The 18,919-nt window shown below is 42.2% G+C and overlaps 1 protein-coding gene across 4 annotated transcripts in view; it reads right to left on the reverse strand.

The window, feature by feature from the left end:
• Positions 1-18,919, reverse strand: part of HMG20A (high mobility group 20A) — a 37,341-nt gene that overhangs the window by 10,777 nt on the left and 7,645 nt on the right. For 2 of the 4 annotated variants that reach the window (XM_085233910.1, XM_085233909.1), the window contains exons 3-5: positions 6,537-6,627; positions 4,525-4,672; positions 2,988-3,203 (exon numbers count right to left, since the gene is read on the reverse strand). In XM_085233910.1, coding sequence (XP_085090036.1) covers positions 2,988-3,203; positions 4,525-4,672; positions 6,537-6,625 — 453 coding nt within the window. In that variant the 5' untranslated portion in view covers positions 6,626-6,627. Of the gene's footprint in view, positions 1-2,987; positions 3,204-4,524; positions 4,673-6,536; positions 6,630-18,919 lie in introns of all 4 variants that reach the window. The other 2 variants (XM_085233908.1, XM_085233911.1) reach the window with 1 other exon arrangement.

Consider the following 18,919-nt stretch of genomic DNA (forward strand, 5'->3'; position numbering starts at 1 on the left):
CCCCTTTTTTGTGTTGTTCTGTTGAGATGACCTGCTGCTAGGCCACTCAGTTCAACAGAATTACACACCTACACGTTATAAAATAAAAGCTTAAGAACTGCCTGTCTGTGGTCAGGATTAAATGCAATCAAATAAGAATGCATTATTAACAGATCATGATTTAAGGTTCAGAAGTGTAACACTAAGGTTCCAGTACACCTGTTTTCATGCTCTCAATAGACAAAAGCAGTACCACTCCACAACCTCACACCTCACCCCTCATCTGAGAAGTGAATAAAGCAATGTGGTTATCAGCAAAGCACAAGCCTGCAAGGATTTATCAATTTAAGCCACCTGTATTTAGGCTTAGAAAATTAATTCTTTTGTGGCCTGCAGATGTTTCACATATCTGCGTAACGGAAGGAGCTTAACTAGAGAATTGTTTAGGGAAGAAATGAACAGAATACCATTTAAGGAGTAGTCACAATTCTTATTTAGTGAGAAATAGCTGCTTCCCAATTCCCCCCCTCTTCAGGAGTTTAAAATTCAACGGAAGCACTGAATCAGAGCCAGACTCAGTCACGTGCTATGACTTGCATTTTCATGAAATCATCGTGGCAATTTACTTAACGATTATATATTCCATGCATTTGGAATATTGACCCTGCTGAGGCAACAGTTAATGTTCTAGATTAGAGTGCTGATGCTGGGCTTGCATTGCTTTTGGCCACTGAATTCTTCCATATGACATTAATCCCTTCTTTCCATCTCCAGCAACGTGACTGCTGAAAGAGCACAGTAACTGAGTTAAATTTCTCCTCTTGCATTTTAGAACAGCATGTTCTGCTATACTATCTGTTAGTTTTCTAGTACAGGTTTGTACACCTCATAACATATTTCCCCATGTAAGACAATAAAAATAAGGTTCTCAGTTTCAACAAGAGTTCAGGGTTTCTGAAGCAGCAATGGCCTTTGCTGTCTTAATTTAAAAAAAAAAAAAAAAAGGAAAAAAAAAGGCAGGAAAAATGGAAGGAAAGGAGGTGCTCAGCAGCCCTTCCTTAACCCATCATTAGTTAGGGATTTAAAAAGCAGCACACAGAGTTGGCCTCCAGCTCATTTTTCCTAGGTTAAAAAACACTCTCTGATGTTGGAAGAGTACCATAAAGGTGAGCAGTAGAAGGGCACAATGTCTATTATCTTCCCCCCCTTTCCCCCAGAAGTCAGCAACAAAGTTGTCACACAGGCCTCTTACCAAATCAAATGGTTTACCTTGGCACACACTTTCCATTATGGCTAAAACAATGTCTGTACATCAACGTACAACATCTCTGTATGATTTCTACTGTTCAAGCTTAGTAAAAAGAGACAAGTGCTGTTGCTTTTGCACTATCCTATTTCATCCAGTCATCACAAATTCTGTACGTTTTATTTTCTCCTAACTTTCAAGTATTCTTGAAAGTTTACACGTCCTGGTAAATTCATATGCTCATTCCCAGTAACACTTGATGCTGCTGTAATCTCCAAATGGAAACCATGTGTAGATGGTACAACATCCATTAGCAAAAAACAGGGCCCACTCCAGAGTGAAGCACAGCCCCAGCATTGACTTGGTCTTCATTTATATATGAGACAGTACAGAAGACCACCATATACTGACTGAAGGGTGGAAAACACACTTCTTCTAAGGTAATGCACACAGAAACTAGAATATGTAGCTTCTAACATCCTATCCATTGTACTGACTTCATTTTTTTCCAGAGCAAACAATACTAAAATACTGTGCAAAACTTTACTCACTTTAACTATCTCCTTTACTAACCTATCCTTTCAGGTCTCTTGGTCTTAATCTAAGACACCAGGTGTTATCCCTGGGCAGCCTGGTCTAGTGTTAAATGTGGAGGTTGGTGGCCCTGCATGTGGCAGGGGGGTTGGAGATTCATGATCCTTGAGGTCCCTTCCAACCCTGGCCATTCTGTGATTCTGTAAATTTATATGTAACGGCTGCTCCAAAAGTAATAACACCTGCTTTATTATGTTGGCCCATGACATCGGAGGCAGATGTGGTGGTATCATAGCAGAGGTTGAACATTCTACCAGTACTCTGTTCCATTTTGTTGCAGTGGAACAGATGGCAGCAGAGGAGCAATCTGACAAAATGGCCTCCGACATGAAAGTGCAGATCAAGCAAAGGTATGGAATTGAATTCCTCCATGTGGAAAAAGTGGCACCAACTGACAATTCATCAGTGCTTGCTGAACATAGATGAAGACCAAACAGTGGAGAGAAGGAGAGTGATGCAGCAGATGGTGTGTTTTGTTTCAGTGACAGCAGCTTTGAAACAGTGTGTCACCTTCACTGGTGCAGAGTTGTACAAGCACAGCATGCAGGCTCTTGTTCATCACTGATGAAAACGCAGAGCCAGTGGTTGTGACAATGTTGAAAAAGACTTTTGTAGCTGAGAATTTGCTCTATCAAAAAGAGTCATTGTGTTCTTTGTATCTGTTGTAGTTACCAAAGAAATGCACAGGAGGCATTACTTTCAGAGAGACCCACGTACATTGATAAGTTTTTAAGATTTAAAAAAAATAAATCCTTCCAGCAGCTCTGAAATCCTGTCAAATTCTCCTCAGTCACAGGGAATAAATGTCAGCCCCATCTTTCTGATGGCTGTGGAAGCTGGCAGGCCTCAGGTGTATCTGAGTTAGGTACAACACAAGTTTATTTAGATGAATTGCATCAGCAATGGAATGTCTCAGTAACGCACTTGCCACTGTTCTGAATATATTCTTGCATTATCTAGAGCACTGAGTTCTCAAGCCACACTTAGATGAGATATTATGGCCTTACCAGGGTTTGTTATGTAAACTCTGTAGGACCTGCGGCCCTTATTTTGAAGAACATTCTTAACTCAAGCTTAATCAAAAGGCAGTGTCAACCTCCTCAGAAACAACAATATTTTCATTTAACAACAATCACATTCCAACAAGGGAAAGGGAGTTGAATGGTACCCGTTTCTCCTCAGGAGGAAGTTTGCTCCACTCGTTGCCCAGCATCCTGGTGATCTCTGGGAAAGGGACTTCGGGCCTCTTTGCTCGGAGCTGCTCCCTGCGCTCATTCATGAATCGCACGTACCCTGTGAGGGGGGACTTGGGGGCATTGCTGTCCCTAAGAGGTTTCTTCCTCTTTCTCCCTTTGGCCCAGCCTCCTCGTTTAGTTCTTTGCTGCTGCAAAATGGAAATGAAAGGAAATTCAGATTGCAAGAAAAAAGAATTATCGTCACAGAAAGAATAAATATTCATTTCTCAAACATTTTTATCAGGAGTATATTGCTGCAATACATCCTTGCCATGGATATTCTTCAAGTCTTACCTTAGAGCAATTCTGACTTTCCTTTAAGCAAAGTTAAACAAGAAGTCTGACTATGAGAAGTTGTGCATCACTCCTGGTCAGTGGGACAACACAGTAATAACTGCATCAGTTTTTACTACAAAACTAAAAGGAGCAATAACTCATGAAACTATCACTCTCTGATGCAACTGCAATTATTTTATTTTTTTGTTCTAGCTCACAATTCCCCCCCCAGCTGTCCCAAAGCACCTGCCTCAGTATCATGTGAGAAGAATCTGCATTAGCTGATGTCTGTAAACTACGTAGCTGTTTTGCACCTTCCCAAGCTTTTGCCTTTGTGCACTGTGTGCCCAAAATGTGGGTGACAGAACAGTATGTAGGTTTTTCCATTCCAGCCTACTCTCTAGGCTTTCTTTTCCAGTAACCATCTCCAATAAAGAGATGAACAAACTCAAAGGAAGGAACACTACAATTTTCCTGTGGTGCACAGTTCAAAAGAATCACATAATTATCACTCATTCTCCTGGCTACATATCACCAGTATAGTAATCTCTGGACAGCACTATTTTTTTTATACTACGTACAAAAAACTATTTCAATCCTTCTAATCTCTCCCCAAATCAATGTTCCTGCTGTCATGTCAGTTTTAGTTCCCTTTCTGGAATTTTAGTACTTCCCTAAACAAGAGAACTCACAGCTGAAGACAGACTACAAGGAGAAATATCAAGTGCATCTATCAAAATACCAAAACCACTTTCATGTCAAGTTTCAGTTCCTTCACGATTTACTCATCAAGTCTCAGTGCGGGGCAGTACACACACTGCAGCCTCAAGAAGTGAGCATAATGCTTTCCAAGACATCAGTTACTCCCAGATGAGTGTAGCAGTCTCAATTTTCTGCCCCGCAACAGAGGAAATAAATGGTGGCAGTGGAACATACAGCTTTCACAAACAGCAGAGGCAGAACCAGTTCTGGGGCCCATACTAGCTATGACAGACACTTGAAATGCCCTCTGTGCAGTACGACTGTCAGCTGTCATCGGCCGCGTGCCATTATGCAACAGCAGAGAAATAACTAGGGAGAACCACAGGATGAAAATGCCATACGGGTGACAATTTGCGATCCTATCAAGAAAATAATCTGATTAGGTGAGACAAAATAACGACAGAACTCCAAGTCACCATTATTTCACCTCACCTCCTCCTCAGGCTTCTGCTCAGTGTTTTCAGCGGTGTTAGTAGACTCATTTTGCAGCTGCTGAACCTGTGACAAATCCTCCACCAAATCCGGGTTGTTCACAGGCTGCGAAGTTCCACCAGTGAACGAACTCTCAGAATGAGCTAATCTGAAAAAGCACATAATAGCAAAAGAAAGAATAATCATCGCATTGCTAAATCACTTCCTTCCTAATCTTTTAAAACATGCAAAAACATTGCAAATATATTCTGTTCTGATGTTATCATGAAAAAGATTTCAAAAAAGTCACTTTTGAAGAACTGGCTGTTCCATCCAAACAACTGCTGCAGTTACCACAGTTACTATGAAAGCCAGCTTGATTTTTGAAGTGTTATTTTGTCTCATTTTTCCTGAAGCTTTTGATTACACAAGCTGTCAAGCAAATCAATGTTTGAATCAAAAAGCATGAATCTACACAAAAAACAGTAAGAAATTTGAAATAAAAAGTCTAATCTTCTCTAATATGCACCTTCCTAGTTACACTTAATGTATTTCTCTACAACTACACTTAAAGGATTGTGGTTGTGTATGATTTTGGATTAAGTTTCATTCAGCATAATCTCCTGTTGATGCACGTGAGTACTAAAAGCACAAACAAACCTATGTCCCAAGAGGCTCCAGAATGGGCACTACTTCATTTTACTGCAAGAGCTGTATCTATCAACCATTTTTAAGAAAGGGCAAGCTGTGCAGAAGCCAACACAAAAAATAGGTTCTGGAGGTGAGCATGTAAGGATAAGTACATATTTTGGGGGCAACACTGAGATGTTCTCCCTGTTCTCAGTGGGTAAATGAACGTACAATTTTGGGGCTCCTCTCAGATTCTAATTCCTTATTTAGCCAGGCTACATGTTGCTTTGCCTTGTGCTGCCACATTCACAAAAATTACTACAATAGTATATGCTACAATTGGCCATCTACCCAGCTCTACAGCTAATTACATACACATGAAACATGTTAAATATTAAAAAGTGAGTTCCAGCTAATGCAGAATACAGCTCTTGAAAACCAAGATATTAACAGAGTTGTTAACTGAATGCCTATGGGAAAATTTGCTTTTAAATAGCATATTTTCATTACTCACACTTATCAGCAATCAAAGCATAATTACCAGTGAAGAAACAAGGGCTAGAGATCCATGCCTGACTTTCAGATATCAGATTGAGTTCATATTACTAACAATTACAGAGACAAGAAGGGAAAAATCATCCATGCTCCTATAATGATATCAAAAAGAAAATGGAACAATACAGTTTCTCAGAATCACTGGCATGGCTTGAAAAACATTTCAGATTTTCTACCTGTTACTCCTTACAGGGAAGCTTTCTAAACCATACTCGTAAGACAGATTTCAATGGGATGTAGCCACTGCAGTGAAAGTTGATGAAAGCTCATTCACAACACTGACACCTCCTAAGTACAGAACTACTTGGAACACGGGCCTCCCTTTGGGACCAGCAAGTCTGAAGTCCCAGACAAGTAAATCCAGATTTGAAGCAGATGTCTCCATATCTATTTTTACAGGGCTTTATCTGTCTACAAAGTCTGAATATTATTGCTTGGTGCCTTACAGTCACTGCACCTGGTAGATGTGGCACTGAGGGACGTGGTTAAGTGTGGATGTGTTGATGGTTAGACAAGATGATCTTAGAAGTCTTTTCCAATCTACAATCCGACTCTACAATCCTAAAAGACCATTAATTTTGCCATTATGATTTTAAAAGAAGCTATTGTTTCAATCTGTAAAAGCAGTGTTAGTCTGACAAAAATGAAAAACAGTGACTGACTGAGATCAGTCAGTCTGAGATCAGTGATGAGTTATCATCACCAGAAATCATTTCTTCAGCAAGCACCACTACAGTCATTTGATACACCTATCTCCAACATGCTGTACAATTCTCTCTAAAATCAAAATCTCTGCAAATAAAAAACTTTTCAATAAAGAAGAGACAGTTAAGAAAGCAGTCACTTACCCAGTCACAGCAACATCACTACCTTCCTTAGATCCATCTTCATCTGCAAAAAGCGGAGGGAGGGTGGAGCCAGCCACCAAGTTCTCCATACCTCTGGGAAAAAAAAAAAAAAAAAAAAAAAAAGGCAAAGAAATGAAGTTAATTATCTTATTGTTTCTCTTCAGCAGCATTTCTGTTTAAATGTGACAGTGTAGCACAGATTGGCTTGCACCCATAAACTAAATGGCCACTCATAGGCAGTTGGCTTCAGGACAGACCCTACAAGCAGCCGTGTTTAAAGACAGAAAAAAGATCCTAAGTGATGCTTCAGTGTTTACCATTAACTGAGCCCTGTATCAATGTCACACTGTCACTGGAAATCATACTCAGCACACAGATCCCAATCTTCCAATCCACCTTCCTGTTCAATCTATACCATGTGTCAGAAACTGATCCTCCTGCGCTGATCCAAAAGAAAGCTGTGCTACTGTGCCTCTCATGAACACTCAGATCAAGATGACATTTACTAATTACTTGTCCACATACTCACAATATACCTATGCCTGTGTGTAGTTGAGTGCTACTGCTAAGTAAGAGTACACAGAAAAAAGGGCAGCCACGTTACTTTGAGCTGCAGCTTCCATGACAGTTGCAGAAACAAGTGGTTTCAGGCACAACATACATCCAAATCAATGCAAATTGTTTCAAAAATGTGAGTCATCCCCTTTCTTACTAAACCACAGCACAGTCTTGTAGAAACAAATCCTATACCAAAAAGCCTTAAACATGAACTCACCCTATGACCAATTATCAGCAGCAGTTCTGCCCCAAATGACAGGGCCATTCTAGTAAACCTGCTCCTTCAGTTTAGAAGTCACCTTTGGTGAGAAAGCAGACACTCAGCCTGAGTACTGCTGTCACTTCCAGCTGGTACACTTGTGCTTTAAAGCTTGAAGAGACAAAGGTGAATTACATTGTGCTGTTTTCTCCTGGATTGGCATGATTTCAATACTGAGTGGAAAGCAAAGTGATCCAAAACCAAGAGCCTTACTCTCCGTCTCAGAAGTACTACAGCTGACTAAGAGCAAAATCTGTGCTGACAAACAGTGAATGCAGCAGGCCACCCAAACAGGCGAGCGCTGCACTCCTACCCAAAGGACTTCAGATATGAAACATTTATTCTTCTGCTCTATTTGGTTAAAACTGGTCAAGAACTCCAAAGGCTGCTCTCAGGAGCTAATCATTAGTCCTGTCTCTGAAAGGCAAAGAACAGCTCAGCTTTGTGGAACGCTAAGGAACACCCAGGATTAGTTCTGTGATTACAGCAACATGGATATAACATTACTTTGTGAATGCTGGGGACCCAGCCAAGCCTACTTGGTAACTAGCCAAGATGAAGCTGGTATCAGAGCTGACCATCTCCTTGCATGGCTGACAGTGCAAGCCCACCTCCTGCCCAACTAAAGGACCTTTAACTCCTACTGAACCTCAGCTGGAGCCCTGCCATCCTCCTTCCTGCAAGAGATACGGTGCTTGCCTAAATTAGTTCTAGGATGCAGATACACTTTTTAAGCTCATTTCATCCCAAGTGACAGCTTGGAAATAATAAAGATATCTCAAAATGTGGTATGATACACTATCAGAGAAGTGGGGTATAATATTGGCCTTGAGTACCAACAAAAGCCAATTTCAAGAAAAATCAGACTGTATGAATTGCTGAGAAGACAATTTCCTTCACCAATAATAAATCTGACATTCCGTTTTACGAATGTGAGCTCTGCTCTAGTCATTTCATGCCTCAGTGAAAACATAGGAATATCTACTTCCTTTAGCAACAGCTCTACCATCATAGCTACTACAGATGTAGCTGATAAATGAACCTCTGGTATGCCTCCAGTTTGTTTGCTTAAGCAAATGCTCAGTTAACGTTTACAGCAGGAGATCATCGATAGCCTCTGTAAAATACGCATTATGCCAATCTAGCTTTTCCAGAAAGCACACATAACCTTCCAAACAAAACCATCCCTACCATACAGGAAGAAGGAAAGTGCAAGAAAGAAGAGAGACCTCAGGTCAAAAGAGATGTGCTGAAGCTGGACACTATCCAGCAAAGGGCCAGCAAGATGAAGGGGAAGGGCCTACAGCACCTGACTTGACAGGGCATGCTACAGAAAGTGAGGGTTGCACAGTGTAGCAGAGGAGACATGGGGCAGATCTAATAGGTGCCAACAGCTGCTGGAGGTACCGAGGTGACAAAAAGAAATGGCACAGGCAGCTGAACTCGCAGGCTAGCCTGCAAGTTCAGACTGGACATTAGGGAAAAAAGCCTCTCTGCTAGCAGAAAGATGGTGGTAGAGTGTATTGTTGCAGAGCTGAAATGCTCAGTTACACAAAGCTGACCTGAACTACTGTTGGCAATAGTGCTGCTTTGAGTGGGAGGCTGAACTAAAATAACCCCCAGATGTCCTTACTAAGATACATCTGCAGTTCTCTAAACTGGAGCTCCACATTACACTCACTTTCAACTACTAGCAGCTCAGCCATAAAAAAGCAACAAAAACCAACTGAAAGCTCTCAAATACAGTGCTTCCAGGAAAGAGGGAGAGATTAGCTCTCTGAAGACGTTGGAGTGAAAGCAATCAAGTTTTGCTTTAGGTTACACAATCTCCTCTAGTTTTCACAGTCCCGAATAAACTCCTTCAGGAAAAAAAAAAAAAAAAGAAAAGAAAAAAAGAAGGAAGCTTAAGTAATGAGACTCAAACCTCGTTATTTATGAACAGTATTATGCACGTCTGCAGATAATAAAGTAGCTTTCTTAGTTGTCCGGGTGCCTCCAGCAGCCTTTCAGCAGGCAAGGGTCTCTTCCCATCCTCACACCAACCCGGTGACACTCCGTGCTCCCACACTTTCCCAAACAGAACCCAGCAGCTCTGCACCTGAGCCACTCGTTACCACGAGCTCAGGTCCTGCTGTCCACTGCGACCTTCTCACCAGGTCCCTGTGTGTGTGCTCACACCTGGAGCTAGGCAGCAGCAGCAGCAAAGTTAGGCTCGCTACCAACCGGACATCAACCTTGACTGCACATAAAAACAGAACATAAACACAGGAAATTGGGAGAACACACGCTTCATTCTTTATTTTTTTTTAACCCATATGCTTTAGATATGAACACTGGAAGTGTTCGTATCTAAAGACAAGTTAACAGCAGTGACTTTACAATGAATTCTAATCTATTCCAGTAAGCAAGAAAACAAGGCAGCTCCCCAGAAGCTGACTGAGAACTGATGGGAACCAACACAAGTCTCTCAACTATTTCTCAAACATGGTTTTCTAGGTGAACTCTTCAATTCCTATTCAACTCTAGAAACATAATTTGAGCATCACCAGGGAAAGGAAAAAACTTACACAGCATGAAAACTGAAGTGCTACCACACACAGCAGGGAATCAAATACCTTAAAAAACAAGTTTGTTCTTAATCTCTTCTCATGCCACTTTTGTAGGCTATGCCATATAACTGTAGTGTTTTTCCAGCACAAAAATATGAAGTAACAGGCTGAGTTGCACTTTGAGAGGACTGAAAGCTCCCATGTGATCTAATCTCTAGTCACAGCTGTAGAGTAGAAAGGAAAAGTTAAAAGTAGTTTTATCACCAGTAAGAACAACCTATGGCTGGGGCTAGAAAGGAACTCGTCAGGAGCATCATTACTATGGCTGCATGGTTAACAATGCTATTAGAGGGAATCAGACCTAAACAAATGGATGACCCCAAACCTAAAACGTAAGGCCAGCCTTTTCTTTAAATGCCTTCCACACACACAGTAAGTAGTGGCATCTGTCACAAACAACTTTTCCTTCTGAGAATCAGGTCATTTCATGGCATGAGCTCCGATGACCTCACTGCCAGCTATGGTTGTGGGAGCATTACATCTGAGTGGACGCTTCTCCTCTCCTATTTCCTCTTCCTCAGTTGTCTCACCCTCTGTCAGAACAAGGAGCTCCACAGTTTTCCCTTCATAGGACAGCAGGTAAAAAATTGCATCTGTCGTATCACAGAACTGACATATCACTCCTTAACCAAGCATCACAACCCAAGCATTTTGTAACACAGTTCATTTAAACTCGGATGCTTTATTGAGAGACCTCGCTTAACAAACTTGATTTCATTGTATGACAAAGTGACCCACTTAGTGGATGAAGGTAGGGCTGCCAACGTGGCCTACCTGGACTTCTAAAGCCTCTGACACTGTCCCCCACAGCATCCTCATGGAGAAGCTGGCTCTCACAGTTTGGATGGGTGTATGCTCCGCTGGGTGAAACACTGGCTGGATGGCTAGGCCCAAAGAGCTGTGGTCAGTGGAGTTAAATCCGGTTGGCTGCCAGTCACAAGTGACAGCCCCAGGGCTCAGTACTGGGGCCACTTCTATTTAACATCTTTATTAACCATCCGGATGAGGGCATTGAGTGCACCCTCAGAAAGTTTGCAGACAACACCAAGTCGGGAAGGAGTGTTGATCCGCTGGAGGGGAGAAAGGCACCAAAGAGGGACAGGCCCCGATGGGCTGAGGTAAACTGTGTATGAGTTTCAATAGGGCCAAGTGTCAGGCCCTGCATTTTGGTCACAACAACCCCAGGCAACCCTACAGGCTTTTGGAGGAGTGGCTGGAAAGCCACCTAATGAAAAGGGACCTTGGGGTACTGATGGACAGTTGGCTGAACATGAGCCAGCTGTGTGCCCAGGTGGCCAAGAAGGCCAATGGCATCCTGGCTTGGATCAGGAATGGAGTGGTGAGCAGGACTAGGGAAGTCATCCTGCCTCTGGACTCGGCACTGGTGAGGCCTCACCTCAAGTGCTGTGTTCAGTTTTGAGCACCTCAGTACAGAAAGGACACGAAGGTGCTGGAGCAGGTCCAGAGAAGGGCAGCAAGGCTCGTGAAGGGCTTGGAGAATATGGCCTACGAGGAGAGACTGAAGGAACTGGGGCTGTTTGGTCTCCCTTCAGCCTCCACTTCTCCTAACCTTACTGCTCTCTTCAAATGCCACAGTAAAAATGGACAAGAAACACAGACAAGCAAAATAGAGATCTACAGGAAAAAAAAATCCAGAGTTCCATTGCATTTCCAAGCAGTTTAAGAAACGAAGGGCAAGATGCAAAGATTAATTTTACACTTAGCTTACCTGTATCTTTGTGGCAAGCACTAAGACCTATTATCACTAAAAGCTTGGTATCAACTGCTAAACACCTGCAAAAATATAATTTTATAAAGCAGAAGTGTTTGGTTCTATGTTCTCCCCTTCTTTATAAAAATGCACAAAGACAGGCACGTGTAAGGAATCTCACTACATAACATCCCATTTTCTGAAAGCCAGGCCCCTATTCATAGTTGACAAGTCCATTCAGCAACTCTGCACACAAAAGCAAAGAAATGCAGAGCAATGCTTGGTTCTCTCCCTTCAAACGTGTAAATTTTGCCTCGACAATATCCAGAATTAAACTTGATTTTTTTTTTTTTACAAGTAATTAATCACTTCAGCCCCAAGGACGCGCCAGGTTTTGCAGTTCCATCTATAAGAGCATCCACTGAGTCTCCACCACTTCTTAGTCCTGCTCTCCCTTTCTCTAAACGTTTCTTTGATGTTCAGAGTCTGATGACGTGATATTCCACTTGACATGACGTCTGCCAGTACCTATTTTTATATTAACCAGGCAGAACAGATACCCCATTAAAAAGAAAGGTGACAAAACAGACACATAAAACATGTCTTAAGCACTGACACTTCTCTGAATGCACACTGAACCATCGATCGTGCACAGCCTGGTTGTTTTCCCATGCTAGTTTTCCCATTCAGCGAGGAAACAGTTACTTCTCTTGAAAATTTACATTCAATTCCTCTGATCATTTATGTCAGCAAGACTTAATCACTTTGCTATGTGGAATGTGAAAAGTGCCACGAGCAAAGCAGTTTATTAAAAAATGTAAATGAATGGACTCTGAAGTTTTTCATGATGTTTGCTCCGCTCTTAGTACTTACCAGCATCACACAAGCGAAGCAAGAAGCAGTATAACTTAATGCTTGAAAACGGCCATGGCAATTTAAAATTTCAAATGAGTGCTATGAAATGAGAAATAACTCTGAACGCCAGAGAGCAGTGGTTGTGACTGACCAGCAAAGGTGTAAGTTACGCAACTGAAAACAAAAGAATTGAGGAGTGGATATACCTGCTGAGATTGAGAAGTTGTTTAAAAGCAATTTTACCACTTCGGCCCTCTCAAAGCACTTCTCACTGCATAAAGCTGGCAGGAAATTACAGCAAATACTCCTTGCTCACTTACGCTCTGAGTGGAAACTCGCTGCCGCCGCAGAGGAACACAGATTGGAACATCTCACAACAAGTCATTACTGCCCGTTGTACAAAACAGGGGGTTGAATTCTTCAGATGTGAGAATATACCAAAGCAGAGATGGGGTATATACTTAAAAGAGTGACTCACCACAGGCTCCATGACCCAACACAAAAGCATCTGCTCTGACCCCAAGCGCAACAAGGACGGCACGGAACTGGATGTTTTACATGCGCTGATATGGCACAGGGACAAAGGTTAGAGGAAATGAAGTGTGGGAAGAATAAATGATTCTCACACAGAACAGACAACCAATTCTGCTTCTTTCGAGACGGGACTCATCTTTAGAGAAAAATGACTCCATTTCCACATGCTTCTGTTCTCATTTTTCTTATGTGCGCTGGTGCCTTGAACTATTTTAACATAAAACAAAAAAAGTTTTAAAATATGATTTAAAGGAAATCATTTTTCTTAGCTAGCCTTTGCTGTGCAGAACAGGAAGATACCCCCACACTGATCTGATACTTCTTTTCCTTTAAAAGGCCAAGAGAACTGATAACAGCCATTTTTTTTCTAATAGCAAGAACAGGGCAGATTGGGAATAGACTGCTTGAGGGGCTTAGATCCTCATCTCTTCTTAAAGTTCTCTAGAAACAGACAAACATGCATCAGAAATGAGTTTGGGTGTATAATGTACAAAGTGCACCAAAGCCCCTTTTCAGCCACAGCTGTTCTAAAGAGTCCATAATTTGGGCTGGTTCCCACACAGCACATCATTGGCATCACAGGATACAAATGGTATGAACCTCAGATTAGGACAGAAAAAGGAAAACATGCACAAAAGAGCAGATACAAGGTTCAAGCAACTATGAAGAAGTCAGAAGACAGCACTTAGAGAGCCTTGCCTGGATTCATGAAAAGGAACAGAAATAGAAAGGACAGTACCATCCTTAGAAAGCATCTCCACAAAGCATCCTCTCTCCTGGGAGTGCAGTTTGTTCCTGTGACCATTCCTAAATTTCCTAACAAGATGAAATGTGTAAAGAACTTATACAGGGAAAGATTACAGCCAGAACACCAACAAAAGGCTTTAGGGAAACTCAAAGACTATTAACTGCATTCTCCCACTGAGCACACACCGGGGTTCCCCTCTCACCAAGGGAGAAAGCACTCAGATTTTCACATCATGTAAGAACCCACGTACTCCTGTGGCCCTATAAAGTGATCAACGAGAGAATACAGATAAGTTAGAGAAAGGTTTACTTATCCTCTTCTTCATCCTCTAAAGGCAAGAGGAAATGATGCCATGTTGTATCATGACTGCAGAACAAGGGAGATATCCACCACGGCACAGACCTACTGGAGCTGGCTGACCACTTCCCAGTTCTCAGCAATAAAGCAGGCATGAGAGACATCTGGGAGGTAGAGAGGCAGGCACAGAGCATGTTTCTAGTGCATCTGCAGCATACAAACCAAAAATACTTTGTCCTCCAGCAGCAGGATTAAAAAGAAAGAAACCATGTCAGCAACACACCTGAACGGCCCAGGCTGAGTGCTTAAAAAAGCATGTAAACATTTGCAATGCTTCCTTTGACTCCCAGGCCATCTCCAGTAGACTGGATGAATTGCTCTGAAGACAGTCGCTCACTTCTCCCCACTGCCTTCCTTACTGATGCCACAATCTCTTCTTTGTGCCTATCATTTTTTTTCTTTTATCACATGCAAGAAGCCAAAACGAGGCAAGGGAAAAAGAACAGAACAGAGCTCAGAGCCAAAGAGCAAACAAGAATCCAGGACAAATGTGATTAAGACCTATAAGTTTAAACTGCTTCCAAATTGCCTCTTCCATGGCTGCTCCTTGGGTGCTATAAACAAGGAATTGCAGAGGAGGAAACATACACAAGCCCTGAAAGGTAGAGTTGATCCATGTACACAATACATCTAGTCCTAAAAGAGAATGTAAATCTTTTCAAATCAGCTGAAGACTGAACAGACAGGAGGGTGCAGCTCTCGTGTGTCACAGCCAAAGTCTCAAACACACTTAAATGGCTCCCAATTCATATTTCCTTTCAAATGTTCTGAAGGGTATTTGGCATCCAGGTTTGAGTATTTACCATATTTAACGAATAGCAAAGATCTATACTGCTTTTACATCTCCTTTTGATGAGTTTGTTTCTATATATATTTAAGTAAATATGGTTTCTCTGAGACAAAACAAACATTATCCCAACATCTCCATATATGGCTAAAGAAGCACAGCTGTATTAAAGGTGGTCAAATACAAAATCTGTAAGAGCTAAGAATACAATCAAATTTATTAAACAGCCTTGAAAACGCTACTAACCTTAACTCTTTTATTGTGGACACCACAAAAACCACTTGGTGCACTCTTTCTTCTTGTGGTTACCCCTCACTGCCCGACCCCACCCCATTTCAGACCCACAGAGGTAGCTGTGACAACCTAACTGCAACATACGACATGCAGCTCTTAATGCAAGGGGAAGTGAGAGCTGAACCCCAAGATCCATGACAGAAGGTCAATAACACACTGGCTTATTCATGAGTGAGAAATTCGTGAGTTATAAATGAGAAAGAAGAAAAATACATGTATTTCAGAAGGGCTACAACATACGATCTCACCCCCATACAACATCAGTTAGGAAGTCATTGCCTTGAACAGAAACAGAGACAAGGGAAGCTGGCAGAAAACACAAGATTAGGCAATACTCTTGTATTTCTGGATTTGTGGAACTGAAACATTTTCCAGTGTAAATGCAGGCACAGTACTGCTCACTCCGGAAACTTCCTCCCCTTGCTACCGGGCTGCAAAAGACAAGAAGTGAGCACAGCAATTACCTGAAGGTCTGTCACCACATTTAATCCTACACCTTAGCTCAGGGCTTTGCAGTTCAGTTAGACAACTGTCCCTCCAGCCACCAGCGCTCCCATCTCATTTAGGAAGGGCTACTCCCAAAAAGCATTCTCAGCTGTATTTTTACTCCTCCCTGTACATCCCAGAAAAGCATGACACTGCATTTTCAACATTACAATTGTAAAAGTAAAAAACATTACACTTTTATGAATGCTTTAACAATCACATTTGAGCTCACAGACTTCCTGAAATTAAACATTTGTTGCTGTAATGGAAATTTGGCTTCCCTGGTCTTTAGCAGTTGTCCAGAAAGGCTAATTCCCACCCTGGAACTGCTTCCTGACCTCTAGAAAGGGTCATCTATGTATAACCATAGAAAAAACATGCACATGGCATTCTGACGTTCCATGGTAATCCCGCCAAGAAGAATCCTGCAGGTTCAGTCTGCATCTAAAGTGAGCTTGTTTTTTTTTGTAACAAAACACACAAATCTGCACCCTGGTCCTCCCCCAACAAGCACACAGCTCTGCCAGCAGGCTGGCCACCTCTGCCACAGCTCCAATACATGCAGCAGAGGGCAAACCTTCACAACCAAGCTGCAGTGTGCAGTGAGTCCTGGGAGACAGCAGAGCAATGCCGCTCATCTCCCGCCCACAGCATAACATACCTAGGTCTTGTGCTTCAGAATGTCAATGATCTAAAGGGGAAGCTTATTGCTTCAAACTATACCAAGAAACCAAGCTTTTCCAAACTTTAGCCTGTGAAAATGGGATTTCTGGACAGTAGGAGTGTTACAGTTACTAAGCAAGAAGCACTTCCACTTCCCACTGAAATTGCACTCTGTTCAAGTACCCACGTCTCGCTCACCATCACCTTGTTCACACTCCTGTTTAAAATGCTTCTGGCAGCACTTTCCAGTTCCACCTCATAATCCCACTTTCTATACACAAATGTACACCTCTCAGCCACAGAAGAGAATTCGGCAGATTCCAGGTTGTTTTGCTAAGACCCACCCAGCAAACATCAATGAGCAAGGCCATGTGTCACTCAGCACACTTCTTCATTGGCCAGCCCCGCCCAGTTCCATAGGAACAAAAAGGGAGCAGCAAGAGAAAAGCCCAAACTCAAAGTACCTCCAGAAATACTTTATGGATGACAGCATGTTCTAACCCAATTTCTGTCCACTGCGGTGAGTTTTCCACTCACACAATAAGTAATCTGTCCTTATGCTCTATTTCCTGGTTTTGCTTTTAAGATCTCAAATATCACTTCTTTTCAAACTTACTATCACTCGGAGTTAAGACTTCGTGTGGATAATATTCTGATCCTTAGAACAAAGAATATGCTCTACAAAAAGAGCACTGAGTCTGCAGACCAAACCACCAGGGCAGACTGTCCAGCTCAAAGTTTCTGGTCAACACAGGAGCAAACCAGCAAATTTGCCATCATCATTGATGGCTTTTGTGCCGCTGCAGAAATAAACACTGCTTGTTCTTATGAGAGACACTGTGATGAGTAGAAAACAGCAGGTAGAAGCAGCTGAAAACATTCCTTCCAATGCCTACAAGGATAGAGAAGAGTATCAGGCAATATATGGAACCAGACTCGATGATCCTTATGGGCCCCTTCCAACCTGGGACATTCTATGATGGAACACCTTGGCTAAACAGTTCTTCCAGTGGTGTACCACAGAATGGAAAGCACACAATACAGCAAGTGCTCACTTAATTCATCTATTAAGAACAATCTGGAAAGCACCTCAATGAGGAAAGCAGGACCTTGTCTCCAGTAAGGGGAGCTACAGTGGGACTTGGACTATTGCAGCATCCCACACAAAGGCTGCTTCCCTCCCCCACCACATCCAGCTCAGACTTGGTCTCCATTCTGAGTAAAAGAAGTACTTACCCCAATTTAAACCATTTCAATGCACTGTAGAAAAAAAAAAATGGCAAGCTGCCACTTCAGACAGGACTTATATGTTAAGCTCACTGTACTGAATCCAAATTTCAGAGATTTTAAGCAGGCTTAATTCAGCAGCAGTTTTAAGCTAATTTTCTTCTGACAAATGAAAAGATTGGCTCAGGGTTGCTGTGCTTGCTACTCTGCTAATTAGCCCACTTGTTCAGCACTCACTGTCCTTCAAGTGGAGGACAAGGCATAGCAAACTGTATATAATTCTACAAGATTATAGAGATGACAACTGAGGGAACCAAGAACAAGATACATCAAGTTCCTCACTGCATGTAAATCTTCATTTCTAGCCTTATAAGAGGTTTCTGTGTATGACAATAGGAACTTAAATTTGAAAAGAGAGGCAAATGGGTGAGGCCAGGCTCTTCTCAGTGGTATGCAGTGATAGAACAAGGAGCAACAGCCTAGAGCTTGAACGCAGGAAGTTCTGTACTAGCATGCAGAAGAACTTCTTCATGGTAAGGGTGACAGAGCACTGGAATGGGCTGCCCAGAGAGGTGGTGGAATCTCCTTCTATGGAGATACTCAAGACCCAGCTGGATGCTGATCTGTGTGATCCATTGTGGGAAGCTGCTTTAGCAGGGGGTTGGACTCAATGATCTTTTGAGGGCCCTTCCAACCCCTGCAATTCTGAGAGTCTCTGTTAGATCAAGAATTAAAGAGACATTCTGGGCCAAAGCTGAATCAAGGTCACAAACTAAAGCTCATGCCATCGGTAGCATGTAACCACCTTCACAGCGAGTTGCAGGCCCTATGTGAATAACTGCTATTTCCTCTGAACAAATACAGTGTGCAGATCAAGAGCAACTGCTGACATGAGGCAGATGGGCTCATGTGCTTGAGGTACGCCTATATGCACCTAGCAAACACTGCAGAGACCAGAGACAGAGGGTAGTGAGAACTCACTGGAAGAAAGGACCTATGGAGTCTTCATCTTTCTCAGTTCTTTCAGGAATGACCAGCCTGGCCACACTGTAACCTCAAAGAGATAATTTAATAATGAAATGCTTCAGCCAGTGACTGAGAGACAGCAACAATTAGATAAACTCATTTTTGCAGCAAGAACCACCACCTGATGCCTTAATTTCTCCCTATGGCTTCAAAAAAAAAAAAAAAAAAAAAAAAAAAAATCAGACCCCGTTAGCCTTTCTGCTTCCTCTCTTCTATACAACTTCTCAGCTCTATCATCTCTGTTCCACATGGCATCACCTCCTTGTGGA

This window comes from Meleagris gallopavo, chromosome 12, assembly GCF_905368555.1.
Source record: "Meleagris gallopavo chromosome 12, MGAL_WU_HG_1.1, whole genome shotgun sequence".
Lineage (NCBI taxonomy): Eukaryota > Metazoa > Chordata > Aves > Galliformes > Phasianidae > Meleagris > Meleagris gallopavo.